General features: G+C 30.8%; 3 protein-coding genes and 1 pseudogene across 6 annotated transcripts; 3 read left to right on the top strand and 1 right to left on the bottom strand.

The window, feature by feature from the left end:
• Nucleotides 1–3,877: 3,877 nt before the first annotated feature.
• Nucleotides 3,878–5,703, top strand: LOC111276707 (uncharacterized). The gene has a single exon (XM_022862456.2). The coding sequence runs from the start codon at nt 4,133–4,135 to the stop codon at nt 5,570–5,572; it is 1,440 nt and encodes a 479-aa protein (XP_022718191.2). The 5' UTR covers nt 3,878–4,132; the 3' UTR covers nt 5,573–5,703.
• Nucleotides 5,704–6,453: 750 nt separating this feature from the next.
• Nucleotides 6,454–10,713, top strand: LOC111276708 (vacuolar protein sorting-associated protein 9A-like). 2 transcript variants are annotated; one of them, XM_022862457.2, is made up of 7 exons: nt 6,454–6,700; nt 6,786–6,832; nt 6,917–7,064; nt 7,142–7,312; nt 8,364–8,543; nt 9,989–10,295; nt 10,382–10,713. In XM_022862457.2, exons 1-7 carry the CDS (start codon nt 6,617–6,619, stop codon nt 10,609–10,611), a joined length of 1,167 nt encoding a protein of 388 aa, XP_022718192.1. In that variant the 5' UTR covers nt 6,454–6,616; the 3' UTR covers nt 10,612–10,713. The 2 variants fall into 2 exon arrangements, with proteins under 2 accessions (XP_022718192.1, XP_089619603.1); XM_089763477.1 differs by having other exon boundaries at nt 6,489–6,832.
• An 83-nt stretch (nt 10,714–10,796) lies between these two features.
• Nucleotides 10,797–14,556, bottom strand: LOC111276706 (RING/FYVE/PHD zinc finger superfamily protein). Of its 3 annotated transcripts, none has more exons than XM_022862452.2 (5): nt 13,951–14,556; nt 13,562–13,691; nt 13,261–13,473; nt 11,806–12,414; nt 10,797–11,716 (listed from the first exon to the last, which is right to left on the bottom strand). In XM_022862452.2, exons 1-5 carry the CDS (start codon nt 14,303–14,305, stop codon nt 10,885–10,887), a joined length of 2,139 nt encoding a protein of 712 aa, XP_022718187.2. In that variant the 5' UTR covers nt 14,306–14,556; the 3' UTR covers nt 10,797–10,884. The 3 variants fall into 3 exon arrangements, with proteins under 3 accessions (XP_022718187.2, XP_022718190.2, XP_022718189.2); XM_022862455.2 differs by having other exon boundaries at nt 11,806–12,366; nt 13,951–14,552; XM_022862454.2 differs by having other exon boundaries at nt 10,824–11,716; nt 13,261–13,464; nt 13,951–14,552.
• A 1,013-nt stretch (nt 14,557–15,569) lies between these two features.
• LOC111276705 (leucine-rich repeat receptor protein kinase HPCA1-like) overlaps nt 15,570–23,756 on the top strand; it is a 49,044-nt pseudogene continuing 40,857 nt past the window's right edge.

Below are 23,756 nucleotides of genomic sequence, written 5' to 3'. Positions count from 1 at the left end.
TTCCAAAGTTTCATTCTGCCCTTGGTGAATTGACATCAATCTCAAGGTCATTTTTTTTACTTTTTGGTTACTTACAAAACTAGATAGGAATAATGATTGAGCTTTTTGAATGTAATGATTGACCTTGGCTCTAAGCCGTTGTACTAGAACCGAGCTATACCTTTTAACGTAGTGGTTAGACCTTTTTACATAAGAGCCTTATTTGCACCTTACATCATTATGTTAGTTCTATAAAGTTTTAAATTATCAAATGAGTTGAAAGTACCATCATATATCTCCAAAGTTGGCATTTTAAATCTTTTGGAAGGCATAGCATTGTCAATTTCTTCAGTAAAAGGTAAGGTCTCTAAGAACTTGAGCTTATTCTCAAATGTCATTGCCTTCATTTTCAGCTATTTTTTCATGGCTTGCATCCAAGCTTCCCAATTTTTGTTCAGTTTAAATTCATGGTTTTTTTGTTTGGATTTTTAGGTTGTGACATGTGTGAGATTGTGTTTGGGGTAATGATGAATTGGGTTTGTGTGTTTTTCTTCTTTGAAGGCTCGATTGTTTGAGAGGGGCTTTTCTACTACATGTGACTAAGTCTAGCACTTTTGAGACTTGTGGTGGGATTATTATTTATAGCATCTGTTTAAGAGTTTATATTTGTTCTGTTAGGGCTTGAAATTGTTCAATGGTTAGTCTTGCCTATGGTTGAGCTGACGGATAGAATGTTGGCTAAAGTGAGTTTCTATTCCAGCCAAAGTAGCTACCTCTCTTTCCTTTTAGGTTCTTTTTCTTGGTGGCACTGTTTTGTGCTCAGCTAATACAAGATGTCTTTTACATAGCACGTCAAATGTTAGTGCCGAGCTTTGACCTGAGGGAATTACTGCAAGTATAGAAAGAAAAAATGATTAGAGATAAAGGCAGAGGGTGTTCCCTATGTTTGCACCATGATGCGCAAGTCAGTAAAGATCAGGTTCACAAAAAGTAGAAAGGAGAGAAAGAAGTGAGTGGAACGAACCTGGCTTTATGATGCCTAAGTCTTTTTACTTATAGTAAGTTGAGAGGGACCATAAGGGGACAATTAGGACAAGGCTAAACTGAGGTGACATTGATTATGTCAGGTTAGGTCGGCACAAATGATGAAGATACTCTTGGTTGTTTGCTGAATGCTTTGAGAGGAAAAAAGACTACTATACTCTTTTGACCATCAAATGCCTCTAACAAGTGTCATTCGGGCCTTCTATAAATACTAAAACCCTTTTGTTTTTAATTTCATTTTCTTCAAATACTTTTTCTCTCTCTAAGCCTATCCTTTTTATTGCTTATCGACCAATGTACCTTTAAGTTTCTCAAATTGCAACACCGTCCCGTCACTTTTGTCACTACACGTTGCCAACCACCTTTGCCAAATCGTTCCAAAAACTTACCATAAAACTCATTTTGTTTTTTTTTTTTTATCTCATATCTAATTTTGTATTTTCAAAAATCATTCTTTAATGCCCTAAATCTGCTATCAAAGTCTCGGCTTAAAACCCTATAGAATGTTGGCCTTTACCACTCCAATCTATGGAGTTATAAATGAATTGAATATGAATTAATGAATGTATATTTGTAGTTTGTTTATTTATTTTTAGAAGTATTTGGACTCAGTTAGTGTTAAAAAAAAAACTGTTTTATTTGTTCGAACTTGATTCATTTAAATGATAAGATGTTCGTATTCAGTTTGTATTCGGTTCATATTTGGGTCAATTAGTTAAACAAGCTCGTTCGTAAACATCAAGCGAATATGTTCATGAACATATTATATAAACGAACATATTAATAAATAATAAACGAACTATAACAAATAAATTTAAACAAATAAACTTTAAACGAATATAAACTAACTTAAACAAATATAAGTGAACCTTAAAATAGATTTAAGATAAATGATAAAAATGTAATTTTATTAATATTATTATAAACGACCAGCAAACAAACAATAAATAAATTTTAAATAAATTTTAAACGAGTTTGTTTGCGAATATAAATAAATCGAAAAGATTTTTGTTATTATTCGATTAATTTAATAAATAAATATAAAAATATTATTTAAAATCATTTGTTAAATTTAATAAATGCATATAAACTAACAAAAACTGAATATATTTACAAATAATTTACCGAAAACTTTGTTTATTTCCACGCCCCACTAATCGAGTTGGAATTTCAATATGTTCTTCGCCTATTTGTGCTCCTCTTTCTCATGAGTCCCAATTTGGGAAAACTCAACCGCCGTTGTTAGCAACTATCATTTCCGTCGATGTTTTGCTCTTTTGTTGTCGTTGGCGTTTTTCCTCCACTATTTCATTTTCTTTTCACTAACTGAGGATCCCAAAAGGCCAAGAAAGATTAAATATCTTCTATTTTTTCTTTTACAAATATATTTCATGAAAATAAAAAATTTAAACTATATTTTTTTATTTTATATGATTCAAATTAGATTTTTTTTATAGAAAATAAATTTTTGAATAGATTAATAAATCTATTTTTTAAAATGACATGAAAATTTTTACACAATGTTTTAAAACAGTATGGTGGTTTTATTTAATTTTTTAAATTGATATAGAAAGTTTTACTAAATCTTTTAAAAATTATATGGAATTTTAAACAATTACTTTAGAAATTTTTTACTTAATTTTAATATTTTAAAAATCTATTTTCTATAAAGAATATTATTTTATTGATAAATCATATAATAAAAAATGAAAATATTTTAAATCATAATATTTTATAAAATATATTCCAAATATATAAAAATCAATTTTTCTTTAATTGTTTTTTTTTGTTTTCTTTTTTACAAAACATGTTTTATAATATATATATATATATGAAAAAGAAAAAAGAAAAAAGAAAAAAAATTAATATTTTTAAAAAATAGATTTTTTAAAATAAAAATAATATTTTTTATTATGATTTATGAGTAAAAGAATATTTTAATATAGAAAATATTTTTTTATCTTTAAAATGATATTAATTTTTTAAAATTGAAATTTAAAAAATTTTAACTTAATTTTAATTTTTGAAAATCTATTTTATATTAAAAAATTTAATTAATAAATTATATTACAAAAATATAAAAATATAACTTTAAATTTTATAAAATATATAAAATTTTTAAGATAGTTTTAATTTTAATATCTAAACTTTGAAAAAAAATTTATTTTGATCTCTCTTATATCACACAAGATATCAATTAACATCATAACATGGTACTAATTAATATTTGAGGTCAATTTAGATGGTTACATAAATAAAATGATTAAAATAAAATAATTTTAAATAATTAAAAATTTGATTAAAATATTTTGAAGATAAAAAATTAAAATAAAACTAGAATTAAAGTTTAAAAACTATGGATATTGTTAACCCTATTCACTAAGCTATTCAAGCACGGTTAAAAAATTATTTGAATTTTATTAACTTATTGTTGAGGTGTTTGAGTTCGACTAACTTGAATTATTAAAACAAATTTAAATACTTAAAGGGGAACTTGAGTGTATTTATAAGTTTATTAAGTTTAATTACTTAATGTACAACGCGGAGTGAGCCGAAGTAACGTACTTTGACCAGCAACGTTAGCCGACAGTCTTGACTTGACCACAACAATCTTTGCTTCAGCCTCGACCACCCCCATCCCACATTCATAGCAAGTGGCCTTTGGCTTGACCACAACGATCTTTGCTCTTCCGCAGCGCACTTATATTTTGTACTATTCAATTTATTACTTTTTTTAAAAATAATTTAAAACAAAAAAAATTTATTTTATCTTCAAAATCAAATTAAATTATCAATTTACATAAAAAATTTATTGATTTTTTAAAACTTTTTAAATTTGTAAACCACTTCCTAATTAAAAATTTAAAAAATTTAAATGCATAAATTTAAATTTAAATATTTTATAATCAAACTCTAAACTTTAATCATTTACATCAATTTTGATTTTCTTTAAATAATTTAGTTTACACTTTTAAACTAACCCAAAATTAATCTTTTTTTAAATACAAATATTTTGGAATTGGAACTTATAAAATAGACTCCACTCCTACCCAAAACTTCATCCTTCAAACTCTTCCCCTCCCTTCCACTTTAGGAAAAGAAACAAAGCATGAAGCTTTTTTTCTCGCATTACTTCCCTTTCCCCTTCCTTTTGCTTTTGTTCATCCTCACCGTCCCTCATATCAAAGCAATCTGCCACGTGGATGATGAAAATGGTCTGTTAGCCTTCAAATCGGGCATCACCCAGGATCCATCAGGCATGCTTAATACATGGAAACCGGGTACAGATTGTTGTAGTTGGGCGGGTATTTCTTGCCTTTTCAACAATCGGGTCACCAGCATTTCTCTCTTCGGCCAACTCGATAAACCCAACTCCTCCTTATCGGGTACAATCTCTCCCTCCCTGTTAAAACTCCAAAATCTAGACGGCATCTACCTTCAAAATCTAAGAAACATTTCGGGTACATTCCCGGATCTTCTTTTCGGATTACCCAAACTCAAATTTGTTTACATTGAGAACAACAAGCTTTCGGGTCAATTACCTGCTAACATCGGTAAGCTAACCCAACTTGAGGCACTGAGTCTAGCTGGGAACCGGTTTACCGGACCCATACCCAGTTCAATCTCTGAGTTGACTCAGTTAATTCAGCTGAACCTCGGCAAAAATTTTCTCACTGGCCGGTTTCCGACTGGTATCAAACAGCTTAGGAACCTTACCTTTCTAAGTTTGGAAAAAAACACGCTCTCGGGCACCATTCCAGATATTTTCACATCATTCACCAATCTAAGAAGTCTTGTACTTTCACGTAATGCGTTTTCCGGGCATATCCCAGAATCAATATCATCTCTAGCACCTAGATTGATGTATTTTGAGCTAGGCCACAATGGTCTGTTAGGGAAAATACCAAGTTTTCTTGGAAGTTTCAGGGCACTGGACACGTTAGATCTTTCGTGGAACTTATTCACGGGAGCAGTACCTAAAAGCTTCTCAAACTTAACAAAAATTTTCAATCTGGACCTCTCTCACAATGTTCTAACCGACCCATTTCCTCAGATGAACGTGAAAGGTATAGAATCACTGGATTTATCATACAACAAGTTCCATCTCAAGGAAATCCCAAAATGGGTTACTTCATCTCCAATAATTTATTCACTTAAGCTAGCCAAGTGTGGGATTAAAATAAGCTTAGACAGTTGGAATCCTAAGGAAACTTACTTTTATGACTACTTTGATCTGTCGGATAATGAAATATCAGGTAGCCCTGTTGGTTTATTGAATAGGACAGTTTACTTGGTGGAATTCAAGGCCTCGGGGAACAAGTTGAGGTTTGATTTGGAGAAATTGAGAATTGTTAAGACACTGAAACAGTTGGATATATCCCGGAATATGGTGTATGGCAAGGTTCCTAAGGCTGTCACTGGTTTGGAAAAATTGAACGCAAGTTATAATCATCTGTGCGGCCAGCTTCCCAACACCAAATTTCCTGCTTCTTCATTTGTGGGAAATGACTGTTTGTGTGGATCTCCATTACCGCCATGCAAACTGTAGCAGGTTACAAGTGTTTGTGGAAGTGTCAGTGAAGCTACTGATCAATAAAAGTTACTACTTTGAGAATTGAAATTTACTCTTTGCTCTTATAAAAAGAAAGCAAAAAAAGAATAATTAATGTTTTTGGTTTACTCATTTGTATTTTTTTTTGGTAATAATAAAGTACGAAAGAATAAGGTCAAAAGTCAAAAGTTTAGAATCACTCAACCATTGTAGATAAACATTGAAGGCTGCACACAGGTTTATGGGCTATGCCAACTGAGGTTTGGCTCATCCGAAATTTTTAAGGTCCATGCGAGGTCCTTGCTCGGTTTTGAGGTTTTGATTACTGGCAAACTTCGACAATATTCAAGTCCGAAATTATAAAAAATTTGTTATATAAAAAAATGTCTAATGAAGGTCTAAGAGGATAGTTTTTAAACTCACTCCTAAAGGCATACCAAGATTACCATAAGAAATTAACTCAATTAATAAAGATTATTATTCTCGACATAAAAATTTTAAATTTGAATTCAATTAATAATCTTTTATTAATATTATCTTAAATACATGATTTATATTTATTAATATTAAATTATCAAATATAATATATTTTATTTTAAAAATTGAGTAATTTATTTATTTCAAATTTTGTCAATAAAAAATCTATAATCATTGTTTTTAGGATGTCAATACAGTACATCCAAAAATCTATAATTATTAACTATTATTTTTAAATGATCAAATGAAATACATTTTATTCTGAAAATTAAACAATTTCTTCAACCAAAAATAAAGGAATACCAAGATTATTTTATAAGGTGTTTTAATTTTAAACACTAGCGAATTCTTAGAAAACAATACTCTATGTTATGAAATGACACAAATATTCATAACAAACATAATAATTCTTTTCAAATTTCACGTCCTAAAAAGGGAATCTCTTCAACCTTCTATTCATGATGGATTTTTTTACTTTATAAAAGAGAAATCTATTTAAGAGAGAGAAATTTGCTAGTAGCTTAATATATCACAAACCTAACAGTCTTTGGGAAGCTTATTGGAATGGTTGCTGCGCTGCTTACTTCATTTCTATCTATTTCTATGTTATTGCCTATTGCTATCGGAATCCATCGAAAGGAGACTCTGGTTTGTTTTTGGTTCAATTCTTTGTTATTCAATAAGAGAAATGGAGACGACGACTCACTCAGTTCCATTCGACTCTTTTCTCCAGCGAATGCGAAACCCTGCTTCTCTCGATCTTGTTCGCTCCATCAAGAGGTTTTTTCTTTCGTTTTTTATTTTTGGTTTTTTATTTGTATTTTTTAATTAAAAATTCAACTTACCAATTAGCATTTGTTTCAGCTTCATTGTGTCATTTTCGTTTTATGCGGCAAACCCTGAAAATGATGGGAAAAGGATACAAGACTTTTTTCTGACTATGGAAGCTGCTATAAGGGATCATCCTTTATGGACAGGTGCCTCTGATGCAGAAATCGACAACGCCTTGGAGGTGAGGTTACCCATTTCATATTTTATTTTTGCAAATGCTTTTCATTTATCAACTATTTGCAAATGCTATTACTTCAGGGCCTGGAGAAATACGTGATGACTAAACTACATTCGCGGACGTTTGCTTCCTCTGCTGAGGATGTCAAGATGGATGGAGAGATCTCTGACAAGATATGCTTGTTGCAGACCTTCTTGAGGCCTCAACATTTGGACATACCGCCAGTTCTTCAAAATGAAGCTTCATGGCTGGTATACCTGCTATGCTATTTTATGTTTTTTTTTTTTTTTTTTTTTTTTTTTTTTACAGTTATGCACTGGTAAATCTCTAGTCAGATATGTCTTGTTGCTGTGATGTTGAGCATTTATGTGGATTTTGATGTTAGGAAGCTTATTTTCAGCCTAACTCTGCTGTGGCATTGCTATTTTTCAATGAATAAATGACTTAACTAAAGTGTTTTAGAATTTAGCATCATGGCTTCGATTAAATGATCAATGGTTCATTAACATTAAAAACTAGCGTGGTGTGGCGTACAGCATGAATGAAAAACCCTGTAATACTTTTCCCTCAAAAGACTATAACATCGCCTAAAGTGTACCCTATTACCTTCCAAAAGAAAAAGCTTTGAAAAAAGAATTGATGCTAGATAATATGATAGAATACAGTTAATCCACTCCACACCTTTTTATGAGGAGACAAACTGGTTCAAAAAGGTTAACTTTCTTTTGCAAAATTCATAATCTCAAAAGTTCCTGACTTTATCTTACAAAGAAAAGAAAAAAAGGAAAGTATACAAAAGGGTTCCACATTTTAGTTTTAGATTGGTTCACTTCAACCATTTGACCTGTTGTTGAATCTCGATGCTAGAGTAGTTAACCATTTAAAAAACTTTAGTATTTGGGGAAGAGTTATATAGATTGTGGTTGATATCAAATGTGAGTTAGGGAACACATCATCTTCTTACTTTCTGTACTATCAGGTTTTTGCAATCTGCATCACATCACAGTAATTTTTTTTCAGGTGACAAATCATCTAAAGAAAATTCCATTTGTTTGGATGTCAATGGGAAATTATATTGCTTTTGGACTTAGGTTGACTATGACTGCATAGTTCTGTTTTTCTATATTGTTTAGTTTTATAAGTGTTGAGATATTTTGCTGATCATGTGAGTGCATTGGAAAGTTGGTGTCTGGACTTTGTCTTTTGTTTGTAATGCGGAGCTTTCATTCTGTTTGGTTAAGTATTAGTTATTTGATGATACTTCCTCCTAATAAGTAGTCATACTTTTCCTTCTGTCCCCAGCTAGCAGAGAAAGAATTAAAAAAGATCAATGCTTTCAAAGCGCCTCGTGAGAAGCTTCTGTGTATCATGAATTGTTGTAGGGTCATCAACAATTTACTTCTCAATGCATCGATTTCAGAAGATCATGTTCTAGGAGGGGCAGATGATTTTCTTCCCGTTCTTATATATGTTACGATCAAGGCAAGCTCTCCTTGGTAATAAGCCATTCTACTAATCATCATTCTCATTTGAAATTGTGGATTCTTATGTCTCACATTTTCAGTCATAGTCCCATCATTGCAAAGTATGATTTGTGTTAGAATGATTTTTGTTTTCATCATACAGCTTCTGAGAATTAATGGTCAATTTACATATTCTTGACGTTGAATACTTCTTTTGGAAAATGCACCATGTTTTTTTCTTCCTGGAAATTCTTGATATCTTTAGTTCCTCATTCTGAAGTAAACATTGCCTGTCATGTACAAATATTTTTCTTGACCTTCTACCTTGCTTGGTCTCATCAATATCTATGTTCCCATGTTCTTTATAGAAACAAACCTTTGATCCTTTGATCCTGTTGCAGATGGTTGCAATTATCTCTCAAGTAATAGCTCTTCTCTTGTTATCCTTTGTGTGTGTGCATGAGTGGTTGTGGGTGGTGGCGTATAGTCTGCTGTTTCAGTATGAAATAGTTATCATTGATAAAAGTGCAGGTCATTTGGTACTTTTGACCATGAAGTATGTAATTATGATGCCTTAATAATTCATCTTTTTATATTTGCATTGGCATGATTTTTAATATTATTCAGTCTTCAATTGATTCAAGTGATCATTGGGTTTCTCAAAAAAAAAAAAAAAAAAAGCCTTTTCAATGTTTTCTTAGAAAGAAGACATAAGTGGATCAAGTCAATAGCATATTTTTGGAAATGATATTGAGAAAACCCTAATGCTTCCAATTGTTTTCCCATTCAAAGGTTAGAAGTATTTGCAGATAACACTGAATTTTGAATAGTATCAATGCAATCTTAATCACAGATTGTTCAGTGTGATGCATCAGAAAATTCAATCAGTTTTGGGATTAGGGCATTATTATTTTGTGTCTTATTATTGGATTATGCTTTCCTTTTTTTTTTTGGGGGGGGGTGGGGGTGGTGGGGCAAGGATTATTCTTGAGTTGTTTGTCTTTTTGGTCACAGATTATGCTTTACTTTTATTTTATTTTGTTAGCTCTTTGTTGAATTCATATTTTTCTGGCAAGTGGACTTGATGTCAAAAATTGAAGAATACTCATCCCAGTCTACCAGGCTTCTAGGAAGATAATGTTGTATTCCAGGAACCAAATCAATCTGTTTTCCAAATCACTTTGGATCAGACTGTGTTTTCATAGTGAATAAATGATTGTAAAGTAATTCCATATTGTTAATCCTATGTTAGTGTCTTGTCAACATTATGCACTTATTGCTCAAGAGTTATTAAGGATGGTCGTCAACGCAGGTTATTAGTTGACGTTTTCCAATCAAACAAACAAGATCTTCAAGTTTTACTCTCATGTTTATTGTAAAGTTGTTGACTGCAGATTATTTTGTTGCTTTGAAGGCTTAATGATTAATTCCCGTTAATGTTAGCTAGCTAAATCTCATGGACAGGCCAATCCTCCACAATTGCATTCCAACCTCAAATTCATCCAATTATACCGGAGGCAGGACAAACTTATCTCAGAAGCAGCTTATTTTCTCACAAATCTTGTCTCAGCCAAGTCCTTCATTGTAGACTTAAATGCCAAATCTCTTTCAATTGAAGAAATTGAATTTGAGGAGAGTATGCAAGCTGCAAGATTAATTGACAGAGTGCCCCAAGTAACCTTACCCACCTTAGATAAGAGATCAACATTTGGAAACCTGACAGATCCTGGGCCATCAACATTAATGCACGGAAGGGAAACTAATTTAAACAGTGAGTTTGAAATCCATGACTAATGGATTATTTTTATTTGATTTCTTTACCCTATAATAAAATTTGTCAAATTGATGTTGGACCAGGTGGGTCAAATTATCCTTACATGGAAGCTGAGGCTGGTGAATTGACAGTGGGTGATGTGGAGAGATTACTAAGTTTGTACAAAGATTTGGTAACAAAGTATAATAGTTTGTGCAACGCTGTTAGACACCTTTCTATCTCCAAGACAGTTTCCCCTGCTCAACAAGGAACTAATGACTTGTTAAAGGAGTGTAATGGAACAAACAGTGACACTAGTTGCCAAGAAGACTGAAAAAAGTTGCAAAATAAATATGTAACAGCTTTTACAATCATACCACTTTGTTTAAATAATACGAATCCTTCCTCAAGTAAATTGGAAATTGTTTTTTCTTCATTTTTTAAATTTAAATATCCTACGCAAATTCCTTGGACAAAATATAATCCAAAAAGGTAGGAGAGAAAAAGCCCTGTAACAACAATCGCCGACCCCCCCCCCCCCTCCCCCACCCCCGCCCTTAAGCTAAAGGGCAACTATTTACGTGTTTACACACAAATATACATACATTTAACGTACAATCAAGGTAGTAGTTATTTGAGGACCATCACTTCCTACTACCCCCCTACATGTTGTGTCAAGTTGAGAAAACCTTCTAGCTTCCTTTCCAGAACTTGGGATGCTTACAGATTTCTTATGAAAGGAGTTAGTACATCTCATGCATGTGAACTTTGCAGGTATTGCATCAGCATTGTCAATTCCAGCACACCTTGTGTGCTGCCAAACGCCACACATATCACAAGCCAACATTCTCTCACCATCATCATCCCTTGCCCCACAAGTGCAGTCAACTGTCCAGTTTTCTGTTCCCCTCTCCATCCGGAAACGGTTGAGTCCATGTTTTGATGCACATCTTCCTTGAAATCGAACTGATCCAGTTGTGCCAACCAATAATTTCAGAGTTATGTTGTCCTTTACGGAACCATAGTCTAGAAGATCCTTGACTTGAAACCTTTTAAACATTGCATATACCTCTTCAAAAACTTTTGTAGCTTCCGTTTTAAGGTCGCCAATGGTAGCATCAAGAGGTAAAACAATCAGTTCAGGTGGAGGAACTGGATCATCATTGGCAGGGTCAGAAAGCTCTAAATGACACCAAGTGCAGATAGCAGAGGAATTGTAAGCACATGGTTTGTAGTCTTTCACAAATTGCTTGCAATCAAGAAGCTTAGTAGTCGAGTCAATCACACATCCCCTTGTAGCTTGAGGTAGGTAAGTTAACAAGGTTTCAGGTAGGATTAAAGAGTCCAACAAAAATTTCAAATCACCCTTGATGTGCTCTTCTGATGGGCAATTTGAGTCCATGCTAGATTCATATTGGAAAGAGCGTAGAGGCTGAAGCCTATTTGGCCAATGTTGTAATAAGACATTTGTTAGCTCCAACGATCCAGTAAACAGAAGATAAGTGAACCAAAATTGAAATTGCCTCACCTGAACTCAAAATCACTGGAGTTTGGATTGCAACGGGCTTCAACCACCATGCCATTGGCTGTCAATTTCCCTCTCAAGTGCTTAAGGCAGTAATCAAGAAGTTCAGAGGAGGCTGCCTTGCACATGACACCCTTAAGAGCACGCCTAGTCACCCAGTTGAAACCCACAGCTGCAGCCATTAGCACTTTAATCATAGCTTTCTGCAAAGATTCTACATCATTTCTTGTCCATGCACACAATACATTTGTGGAAGATTCTGACATTTTAGATGTTTTAGGCATTGAGGTCTTATGGCTTTCAGTGATCAGTTTTAGGAGGAATGAAAACAGATCCTTCAGTGTTGAAAGTTCTGAACATGATAAGGACTGATAAAAGGTAATGATGTTCTGAAGGCGAGTATGGGACTTACACCCTTGGAACAGAAGTGTGGACAAGGGCATGCTCGAAAGTTGATCCACTGCTCTCTTGTAAGCATCTTGTGTGACGGCGTAGCTTCCTGATCCAAATTCATAACCCCAGTTACCAAACCAGGAATGACCTCTGGTAATTGCATGAAGTAGCCTGTATTCCATTCCATATTTTTTTGATACATCCATCACAGTTACCTTTCTGTTCAACAAAATGACTGGAAAGCAGGATTAATGAAACATTCTATGGTAGTTCTCAAGAGTCTTTAATACTCTATTGAAGAAAAAGAGAAATCTAGACTGATTTGAACATAATGATACAGTAGCAATTGTGTTTGTGTTAACAGGTCAGGAAAAGTAATGTAGGAATATGGTGATGGTTCTAAAGGCATGTACAATGGTATATGAGGATCAAAAAGGCCATGTACTAACATATTACACTCAAATTATACACTCACCTATTTTCAAGTTTTATTCTAGGGATTTAAGTGAAAAGCCTTGAAATCTCTATGGGTTATAATAGAATTTCGAAAACAAAATTTTATGTGAGCGAAATGAGTGCATTGGATGAGTAAGTATAGTTTTTTTCTTTTTCCTTTTCCCTTTTCCCTTTTGACAAAATTAAAGTAAGTTAGTGGAAAGATCTGCGAAACAGCAGTAATATTGAGTGGTCCTACCTATTCCTGATATTTTGTATACAATACCATAACATATGGAGGACGGAGCAAACTTGTAATGATATCTAATTTTCTATTTATTATTACAACTAGCAGACATATGTCAAAACTCAAAACATCTTTTTACATAGTCATAAATCATATAGAGAGCTTTAAAAGAGTGAGGGGAAGGAAGGAAAAAAAACTCTACTCACAAAATTGTTTCCCATTTCTATGTTTACTTTCCTCATTCTTTACAGCTTTGTGTATTGCTTAGAGAATCCAAAACTAAAATTCATTAAGCGAAGAAACAAAGCAAGAAAAACAAATTATTGGATAATGAATTAACAAGAGAACTAAAATTAATTAATGTGATAAGGTGGCATCCAAACCTGACAGAGAGAGTTGTACAGAGTCTATCCCAGAAGTTCATGATTTGAAAACCAGAGAGACGGTTGGAGCCTCCTTCTCTGCCATTGACAATAAGAAGATGGCCATAACCATTGGAGTGAACAATTCCATGCAGCAAATGAGTATTGTCTTGAAACTGTGAATACTCCCATTCTTCAACATCATCATCCCCACCGTTACAACGCCTGCACCTCCTATACCAATATCATTATCATATCAATCCCACAATTCACAAGCAAAATTGAAAAAAATTGATAAGATAAGTAAGTTGAAAATTGTGACCTTGATTCTAAGAAATGCAGAAGATTGGCGCATCCTGGACATGACTTGTTTTCTTTATCATTGATGGCGTTATCACAACACCTTATTATAAAATGATATCTCTTTCTGCAAACTGGATGACCGCTCCAACCTATTCTTTTTTTTTTTTTTTCATTGCCACAACCCAAGAAAAAAAATTTAATTAGACATCACATGTGGTGTTTTTTTGTTCATTATGTAATTAATAAGCCTTCTTTTCTTTTTCTTTTTCTTTTTTTCTCTAAGAAAACTTCTTTCTTTTCTTTGGTTGGTTTTGATTTTTCATCATACTTAAAACAGGAATGCGATGTAAACATGCACAACTAGAGTGGACTCGACCTGACCCGGGTGGGGGAAGCGAGTTGACTCACCAACTACTCGGCACTGGTCACAATAGACAGATCTAGAGGATCTCGTGACGTCCTCCTCGACGACATAAAACGCCACGACGATCGACGAGGAATCGCCCGCATCGATAAAACAATCATCAACTCTAAACAGGATCTGCCACGTCATCAGGGCGGGAAGGAGCGGCGGCGCAAAGGCCGTGGTCAGGCGGGCGTTAGTGGAGAGGAAGCTTCTGACGGCGTCGCGGAAAGGCTTTCCGGAAGCGGAGGCAGTGACGGCGGGGGAAGGAAAATCGAGGAAATGGGAGAGGTCGGCGGTGACTCTGGTAGTCCTGCGACGTCTCTTGAGTGGCCTGGCTATGGTGTGGGCCTCCGGCATTTGGTTTACTAAGAGAAGGGTGCAGTGTTTGTTGTTTGGTGAATGTTACAGTCAGTGAGAGAGTGAGAGTAGGGAGCCTTTTTTACATACAAAAACCGCTACAATTACTAAGACCAGTCGTACTAGTATTAGGGTTTTTCCGCCTCTTCGGTGTTTCTTTTCTGGGCAGATTTCGGCACTTTTTTTTTTAACTTCTCTTTTCTTCTTCAAAAACATAAAATCTCTTTAAGCCTCTGGAGGGAAAGGAAAGACAAGCAACGAAAAAATGAAAGTTTTACGACTTTTATTTTAAAACAAAATAAAGAAAAAGAAAGACGGTTGAATATTCTTTTCTTTTCTTTAAAAGCTTTTTTTTTTATAAATTATTTTAAATTAGGAGAAAAAAAATTAAAGAAAGGAAATAATTAAAAAAATTTTAATATAAAATATATTTATATTTTTTTATTATTTTCTATTTTTCAAAAATATATTTTAAGTTTAACAAGAAATATTAATATTTATTTGTTTTATCAAACTTAAATTCGTAACCTTTACTTATTTTGGGTTTTGATAACTTTTATCAATTTCTTATATTATTGTCTTTAATTTTTTATAAATTTTTTGTATGTATTTTTTTTATTTATATGTTCTTTATTTTGGTTTAGATAACTTATCATTATTCATAAAAAAAAAAAAACAATCATTTGAATTATATTTTTAATTAATGTTGGTTTTATATATTTTATTATTAACATTTCATAAATTTAGAAAAAAAAAAGACATATGGACATGAAAAAATGCACATGCAACTAACATGAAATTGGAAAACATAGAGTTGCTTGCTTCAATGAAAATTAATTACTGTGATCTATTCCATAGCAAGCAATAATTCTTGTAAATCATTTCCTAAACCAGATCCAGGAATCCCATTGGGCGTTGTAAAAAGATGAGAAAGCACTTTGTTCTAAAAGATGGTCATGTTAATTGGTAAAAGATGACGGTGACACTTTAATTGCTCTAGAATATATACTTGTAATGAAAAAGGATAAAAAGTGATGATGATAGCTTTGTTTAACGAGTGTTGGGGTTATTACATTAGCTTCAAAGTTGGGAAGCAGTGAAAAGAAAGGTAGGCCACTGCCTTGTTTCTCTTTTGCTGCTGATGATCACTCACATTTTTTTTACACTACATCACAAGCAACAACACATTGTGCAAGTGTGGTTGAAAATGAATCAGTGTGGAGTTTGAAACGCAGCAGAGCAGAGCAAGAGCCAAGTTGCAGCCATGCCACCCATCTCATTGCTCGTATTTCTGCTTTTCTTTTCTGCACATGTTGCCTTCATTTCTGTTTTTACGGATCCTCACGATGGTAACTACTATATCCTTAATCTAAATTTCTTTAATTTTTCTATTGGCCTCTTCCAGCTATTTCATATATATATATATATATATCATTTATATATAAAAATATGAACTCTAAAAGTGATAGTAATGAATGATCAAAATATCCTTAATAAAATTTTTAATAACTTTTAATTAAAATACTTTTTTTGTTATTAAATTTTTATTGAGATAAATTATAATTTGAACTCTTTTATTATTATTAGACTTCTTAAAAATTGTAATTTAAACTTTTTTTTTATTGTTAGACTTTTATTGAGTCACAAAAAAGAATTTCACATTAAATACAAATATGAAAAGAATTAAATATTCAAGCTCATTTAAAGAAATTATTTGCAATATTAATAAAAAAATCTTCTTTTTCGCATTACTATTAGAGTTTTGCTGCCCCTATTTAGGTAACTTTGCAAATTATACTAACTTTTAATTAAAGTTAGTTAATTTAATTGTTTTTTCTTTGAATTTCATAGCGTTTAATGCTTAGGCACCTTTTGTTAAAGTAAATACAAAAATATAATTACAAGGAATGTTTGCAATTTTCCTATAGAATTACGTGATTGGAGACGAAAATTCAGATAGCAAAGGTTTCGGCATTGCAGGAAAAAAGGTCAAGTGCATGAATCATCACAACAACTTATCCAATATATATTTGCTTTTTCCCATACAACTTGAATAGGTTCTTTTAGTTGGGTTTTGTATCAATCTTAATTTGACATCTAAAAATCTTGAGCATCTGAAACAATAAAGTTAAAGGTCTTATCAATTATTTAGCCCAATAAGTGTGGTTAGGATCTACAAGAAGAAACATTTACCTTTAATTGATTTAAATTCCAAAAGTTTATAGAAATGGATCTTGAAATAGACATAAATGGGAGATCATTAACTCGAACGATCATTATAAAAGATTTTCCAGAGCTTTCAGAGTCAATTGTTTCATTTAATATAAAAATAGTTTGGCCTTTCTGTTTTATAATGTTTTTTTTTTTTTTTTAAAAGATAAATTGAGTTAGAAAACATCCCAAAAAACTCAAACTAAAAAAGGAAAGGTTGAATCATTAAAAACTGAAAAACACTTTGACTTTTATTTGTTAAATTCAAAGAAGAGAAAGAAATGGTTTTCACTTTATATAAAGATAGATCCATACAATGATAAACATCAAGAACAGAAAGCAAAATAGATTCCAAAGAAACAGACTCCTTGGTACTGTTGCTTAAACTATGCATGAATCCCCTTGATATGCCTATACCATTAGCAATATCTGAGGTAGAGTCACCAAGTATTTGGAAAAAAATATAATCAATAAACCCATGTTCATAAGTCTCTGATAAGATGATCTAACTGTGGAGCCATCCTACACCAAAAAAGGAGAAAACTTCTTATCATAGAAGAATAAAACAAGATACAAACCTAAATTGCTACCAATGTTAGAAATGATAATACAAGATACATAGCATTTACAACTTTCATTTAAATATAAAAACCTATGAAATGTGTGACCATGATTAGAGATTGAAAAAGAGGGAAGGGCAAGCAAGGGGCTACCTTGTAGTATGTTACAGACATAGGAAGACTTAAAGACATAGATGCTAGTGAAATAAGGTAGATTGGTAATGCAAATGAAATGAAGATGGAAGTCTAAATTACTACATATATTAGTGTGATTCCAGTGAAAAACCCATTTTCTTGGAAGCAATAATCATTTATATAAAGTTCTGCTTCAAGAATCAATCATTTATATTTACATTTACATAACTTTTATGCATATTCAAGAGTTAGCAGAACAAGATGTGTGCTTCAACCATGATAAAATCTCTATTAACAATATTTACCGATTGCATGATGAGGGTAATAGAAAGCATAAATACATAGACTCAATCTATTGAACTGCCTCAGCTAATGTTGTTTGCAAATATTCATAATTTGAAAATCCCCTAAAATGAACCAACTTTTTAACTCTTTGTAGTGTTTCCTTGAACAAATACAAGCAGCAGATTCTTGCAAGGATTAAAAATGACATTATTAATGGATAAAACATCTACCCACATTGTAGATACCGAATTTTATCCGAAACATTTTAGCATGGTTGAACAAAGCTCATTTGAAGCTCGTAAAAAGGCCCTTTAAAGAGCCTGTAAAATGCATCGATATTTAAGCCTAATAAACAAAGAAAAATAAAACCCCTATGGTTACTATCAAACTCTTTCATGTGAGATTTATATGGATGATACCTTTTCATGTGAATGCACGAAAAATAAAAAATAAATTAAATAAGTAAACCCCAAAGTCAACTTTCATCAAAATTGCATAAAACTTGGTCAAAATGAATAGAACTAGGGTCAATCCTCAAAATTCACAACCTAATTAGAATCAATGTGGTTTAGAATTAAATTTGGTGATTTTAAAACATTAAAAATTTTTATTACACTAGGGAAAGTATAAAATAACTAAAATTCCCTTTAGGGGGTATTTTTGTAATTTGATCTTGAGTTTGAATTTTCATGAAACTTTTCAGATCTTAATTTCATAATATTTCATAATTTTTAATGCATTTGAAATCACAGTAGTACTTGAGAAGTGTGAAATTATCAAAATACCCTTATAAGAGTATTTTCGTAATTTACTTTTTTCGAGCTCGAATTTTCATGAAACTTTTTAGATTTTAATTTCATAATATTTTATGATTTTTTATGCATTTGAAATCACAGTGATACCTTGAAAAGTATGAATTATTATAATATCCTTATAGGAGTATTTTCATAATTTGACCTTTCTGAGCTCAAATTTTCATAAAATTTTTTAGATCTTGATTTCATAATATTTCATAATTTTTGGTGCATTTGAAATCACAACAATACCTCGAAAAATGTAAAATTACCAAAATACTCCTATAGAAGTATTTTCGTAATTTACCTTTCTCGAGTTCAGATTTTCATGAAACTTTTTAGATCTTAATTTCATAATATTTCATAATTTTTTATGCATTTGAAATCATATCGATACCCTAAAAAATGTGAAATTACTAGAATATCTCGACAATAATTTTTTCATAATTTGACCTTCCCGAGCTCAGATTTTTATGAAATTGTTCAAATCTTAATTTCATAATATTTCATAATTTTTGGTCTATTTGAAATCACAGTAGTACCCTGAAAAGTGTGAAATTACTAAAATACCTCTATAAGGGTATTTTCGTAATTTGACTTTTTTGAGCTTGGATTTTCATGAAACTTTTTAGATCTCAATTTTATAATATTTCATGATTTTTGATCTTTTAAAATCTCAAAAATGAGTATGGAATCATTTATTTCTAAGAAAATGGCCTAAATATCGAAAATTTTGCATTAGAGATAAGGATATTTTCGTAATTTGACTTTTTTGAGCTTGAATTTTCATGAAACTTTTTAGATCTCAATTTTATAATATTTCATGATTTTTGATCTTTTAAAATCCCAAAAATGAGTATGAAAACATTTATTTCTAAGAAAATGGCCTAAATATCGAAAACTTTGCATTAGAGATAAAATGGTATTTTCATGGGTTTGGAGGGTATAAAAATCCAACATTTGTAGTGAATAATATGGACCACTGGATCTTTTATTGATTTTGATTCAATGGTTAAAGATGATTCATTGAAAAAAAAAAGAGAAACTTTAACCCTTGGATGAGATCTCATCCAAGGGTCTATAATAATAAAATGAGATTTTTTTTATGACTTTTAAGGATTTTGGGGGGGTGGGTTTGCCAATTAGAAGAAAGAAAGGAAAGGCTTAAGAAAGAGGCCAACGTAAAGAAAGAAAGGAAAGAAAGAAACTACTAGAAAAAAAAAAAAAGAGAAAGCTAGCCGAATAGTGGAGGTGAAAAAGAAAAAAAGAAAAAGAGAGGATTCTACCAAAAAAGAGTAGAAAGTTGCCAGTAAAAAAAAAAAAAGAGGGGGGAAGTAAGTATTTCTTTAGAGGAACAAGAGAGAGCAAAGGTAACCTTTTTTGTCCTTTTTGTGTGGATCTTGTCATTTTCATGAACAAAGTTTCCTTTTTCTTTTATATTTGTTGCCTTCATCCTCATTGTATACTAGTCTATTTGATGCAAGTTTACTAGTTTAGGTGGATTGGTGTCCATTTTTACTACTATGACCATTTTTCTAGTTGACACTTTATATGTGAATATAGTTGCTAATCTAGTTCCAAGCTTGTTTTCATGTATTGATGCTATAAATATTATGATTGGTTGGTGTTTTGAATGGTTTCTTAGAAGAAAGCTGGTTAGAGGAAGGGTAGTGACGATTATGTCCTTAGAAAACTCCACCAAAAAACTAAACTAAAAAAAAAAAAGAAGAAAAGTCTCTAAAATATAGATACTAGGATTTATAGTTGTAGGACTTGTCAAAGTTCCCTTGTATCACATTTCATGATCTTTAAACAAATAGAACATTGCATTGGAAGGTGACGTTACTTTAAGATTGGATGGTGAAGAGCCATAAGTTTCCATTTTACTTGAATAATGAACAAAAGTTTCAACATATGATGAAAAGTTGTTTGTTCTCCATAATGCCTTTTTTCATACATGACTCATCATTCAAAGCTATGCACACTCTTTTTGTAGTTCAAATTTCCTTTTTTAAGATTTCCTGTAAGTGGATCTATATGTTTGTCTTGATTTCTTATGCAATTTAAAATTTTATATTCTAGTTTACTTTTAGAGAAATTTGTTCCTTATGTATGTTAGATTTATGCAAAATTTATAAAATAATGATATGAATGAAAAATTTTGAGGATGATATTTTAGAGAAATCCGAGTAGTGATTCTTTAAATGTCTAGGTGATGATGTTTTTCTAAAAATACTACCAAAGTAATGGAGTATTTAGGAAAATATTCAATACAAAAAAATTTCATTTGTCTATTTTTTTAAAAATTTGATAGATGTTAATAATAATGTAATGACTCTTTTAGTAATGAAATTAGTATAATTAAAGATTAGAAATTAGAATAAAATATAATTAATTAAGTAAGAAAGAAAAAATGAATGAAAATTTTGAGGATGGGATTATAAGGAAGTCTAAGTAAATATTCCTAAGAAATCTCTAGATGAAAATTTTTTTCTAAAATATCACCAAAATATCAAGGTATCTAAGAAAATTTTCAATAAAAATTTTATTTTTTTTTGTTCCTTTCACAATTTTTAGTGATAATTGGAAAATAATTAAATAAGATTAAAACATAATTAATATATGTTTTTTGTATGCATATTCTACTTGATTGTTTGCAGTACATAGTTTTAAATGCAAATGAAATTTTCGATGATGGGATCTTAGAAAGTCTGAGTAGTGATTTTTGAGAATTTCTTAAGTGAAAAAAGTTTTCTAAAAATTGTCGAAGTATTGAAATATTTAGAAGTTTTTTTTTTTCAGTACAAAAGATTTTCATTTTATCCTTGTACTTAATTTGAGAAGGTTATATATATATATATATATATATATGAAAATATACATTTTTGGAAATAAATTTGTTTATGTATAATAATATTATTACATGATTTTAAAGTAATGAGAATTTTCGATGATGAGACTTCGAGAAGTCCGAGTAGTGATTCCCGAGAATTCCTTAGGTGAGAAAAATCTTCTAAAAATTGTCAAAGTATTGGAATATTTAGAAACATTTTTTCAATACGAAAAATTTTCATTTCATAATTATTTTCTTTTATTTGAAGAATTTTTCTTAATAAATGAAAGTATGTTTTTTGGAAATAAATGTATTTGTAGATAATTATATTATTATATGACTTTTAATAATTTTTTATAAAAAAAATAAAAAATCTCTGAGGATAAGATCTTAAAAAAATTGAGTAGTGATTTTTTAGAAATCTTTAAATAAGAAAATCTATCTAAAAATACCGTCAATGTATTGGAGCATTTAGATTAATTTTCAATAAAGGTTTTTTGTTCTTTTATAAATGATATAGAAATGAGTTTTTAAAAAATGCTATTTGTTTTTAAAGTTATAGATGTCATATTTTATGGAAATAAATAAGAACCACTGAGGATATGATTTTTAAAAATTTTAAGTAGTGATTTTTAAAAATTTCTTAGGTGAGATGGTTTCTTTTAATATTGTCAAAGTATTGGAATATCTTTAGGAAATTTTCAATATAAGATTCTTATTTATTTTTCAAGCTTACTAAAAAAATAAATATATGTTCTTAAAGAAAATTAGAAAAATTAATTTTTAAATGCCAAAATTAAAGCAAATTTTGTTAATATTAAAAGATAACACATAATTAATTGGTATCGTTTTAAACGGGCATTGTGGGAGTACTAATCCTTCCCCACGCGTAACCAACTCTCGAACCCAAACTATTTTGATAGACCCAAAAATTATGTTTTAAATAAAATTTTAATTAATTTTAAAATTTTTATTAAAAGAATAAGTTTTAATAGATGGCCAATCACACCTAGCTAAAAAGGATTGGTGGCTACTCTATTCTTTTGTTTTCAAATTTATCTAGTGATCCCCAAAATCGTTATGACAGCTTGACGATTTCATTAGGGACGTCATTTTTTTATGAGAGTCAGGCCAAAAATTAATTAGGTGTTATCTTTAATTTTGATTTAATAGTCTTTATTGGTATTTAACATTAATTTTATTGATTTTTATTTAGCTTTTAATTAACAATTGTAATAAAAATTTACATGCATTTCATTTTAATTATGTCATTTGTTCATTATTTATTTTATGTGTATGTTATTTTCAATAAATTGTGGGACATGTAGGATAGAAATTGTGATGTTGTGTTCTTTTACACACATGATGACACATTTCATATCATACATGAGCTCTATACTCAGACTCTAAGCTTTTAGGAGGGAGTAAAGTACCTATGCTCTCGCGAGGTAATAACCTCCTCAATGGCAAGCGAAATACTCCCATTTAGATCGAAACCTTTTTCGTTCATAGCCTATAATGGGTAAAAATCAGGATGCCTTACTAGTCCTATATGGATGTCAGTAAAGAATAATTTGAGAACCTTTTAGATGTATAAATCCTCACTTAGCATATCGTGAACTTTAGGGGACTAGCCTTAGGTAGAGCTATGCCAATTCTTTTTATAGAAAATTACCCAAATTAGGGCACAAAAAAACATTCCAATACAATTGTATTTAGGTGTAAAACAATAATGGCATAGGTAAAATTAAAATTTTGAAAAAGGATAAATAAAAAAAAAATTTCTTTTAACATAAAGTCCATTCATTTTGTGGTTGTCCAAAATTTACATTTTCAGAAATGTTTTAAAATAAAATGAAGATATTTTTTAGCATTATCCAACAAAAAAAAAAAAAAACAAACAAAAATTTCAAAACAAAAAAATAAAGGTTCTTAATTTTTTTTCTTTTTGTTTATTAGCCAAATAAAAAATAAAAAATCTTCAAATCCAGTTATTCTATGTGATAATAAAAAAAAATGTGTTCTTAAATTTTTTCCTTTTCTAAAAATAAAAGAGAAAAAAAGAATTTTAAATTTGAATGTTGTTTTGTTTTTCATATTTTCATTTGATCTTTTACATATATTTTTCATCATGTTATAATAATAATAATAATAATAATAATAATAATAATAATAACCAAATAGTATATACGCTCCATCCTATGCATCCTAATAGATAGTATTTGCATCCCCTCTGATCACATCATAATAAGATAATACATACATTACATCCCATCCACATCAATGGATAGTACATGTATTCCATTTTATACACATGTAGATAAATGATATATGCTTCCCATGTACATCTTAATAGGTAGTGCATGCACTCTATTTCATTACATATTTAAAGGTAGTGTCAGTTTCATTAGTTCAACAAAACACAAGCATGTCATGTAGATATATCTCATGCACTTGATAGGTTCATACATTCCATACAAGTCTGTTGCATTAATTATAGGTATATATTTCATGACTCATATAACATATTATAGCATTTCATGCATATGGATTCATGAATGGTTGAGTTTCATAGAATTTACATTTCATATCCCACCATCACTACAACATAACATTACATTCCTTGCTTACAT

The sequence above is a fragment of the Durio zibethinus genome, chromosome 7, assembly GCF_047325235.1.
Source record: "Durio zibethinus cultivar Kanyao isolate XHJ-2024 chromosome 7, ASM4732523v1, whole genome shotgun sequence".
In the NCBI taxonomy this organism is placed as follows: domain Eukaryota; kingdom Viridiplantae; phylum Streptophyta; class Magnoliopsida; order Malvales; family Malvaceae; genus Durio; species Durio zibethinus.
The sequence above is the reverse complement of the archived record's forward strand: the minus strand, read 5'-3'. Positions and strand labels throughout refer to the sequence as shown.

Bases quoted from the DNA above. Each gene is read 5' to 3' on its own strand.
- LOC111276707 (XM_022862456.2), top strand. From the start codon at position 4,133: ATGAAGCTTTTTTTCTCGCATTACTTCCCTTTCCCCTTCCTTTTGCTT.
- LOC111276708 (XM_022862457.2), top strand. From the start codon at position 6,617: ATGGTTGCTGCGCTGCTTACTTCATTTCTATCTATTTCTATGTTATTG. The intron at 6,701-6,785 runs GTTTGTTTTTGG...TCTTTTCTCCAG, and splicing joins TCCATCGAAAGGAGACTCTG to CGAATGCGAAACCCTGCTTC. The intron at 6,833-6,916 runs GTTTTTTCTTTC...CATTTGTTTCAG, and splicing joins CTTGTTCGCTCCATCAAGAG to CTTCATTGTGTCATTTTCGT.
- LOC111276706 (XM_022862452.2), bottom strand. From the start codon at position 14,305: ATGCCGGAGGCCCACACCATAGCCAGGCCACTCAAGAGACGTCGCAGG. The intron at 13,692-13,950 runs GTGAGTCAACTC...AAAAAAGAATAG, and splicing joins TGACCAGTGCCGAGTAGTTG to GTTGGAGCGGTCATCCAGTT. The intron at 11,717-11,805 runs GTGAGGCAATTT...TTGGCCAAATAG, and splicing joins TCCAGTGATTTTGAGTTCAG to GCTTCAGCCTCTACGCTCTT.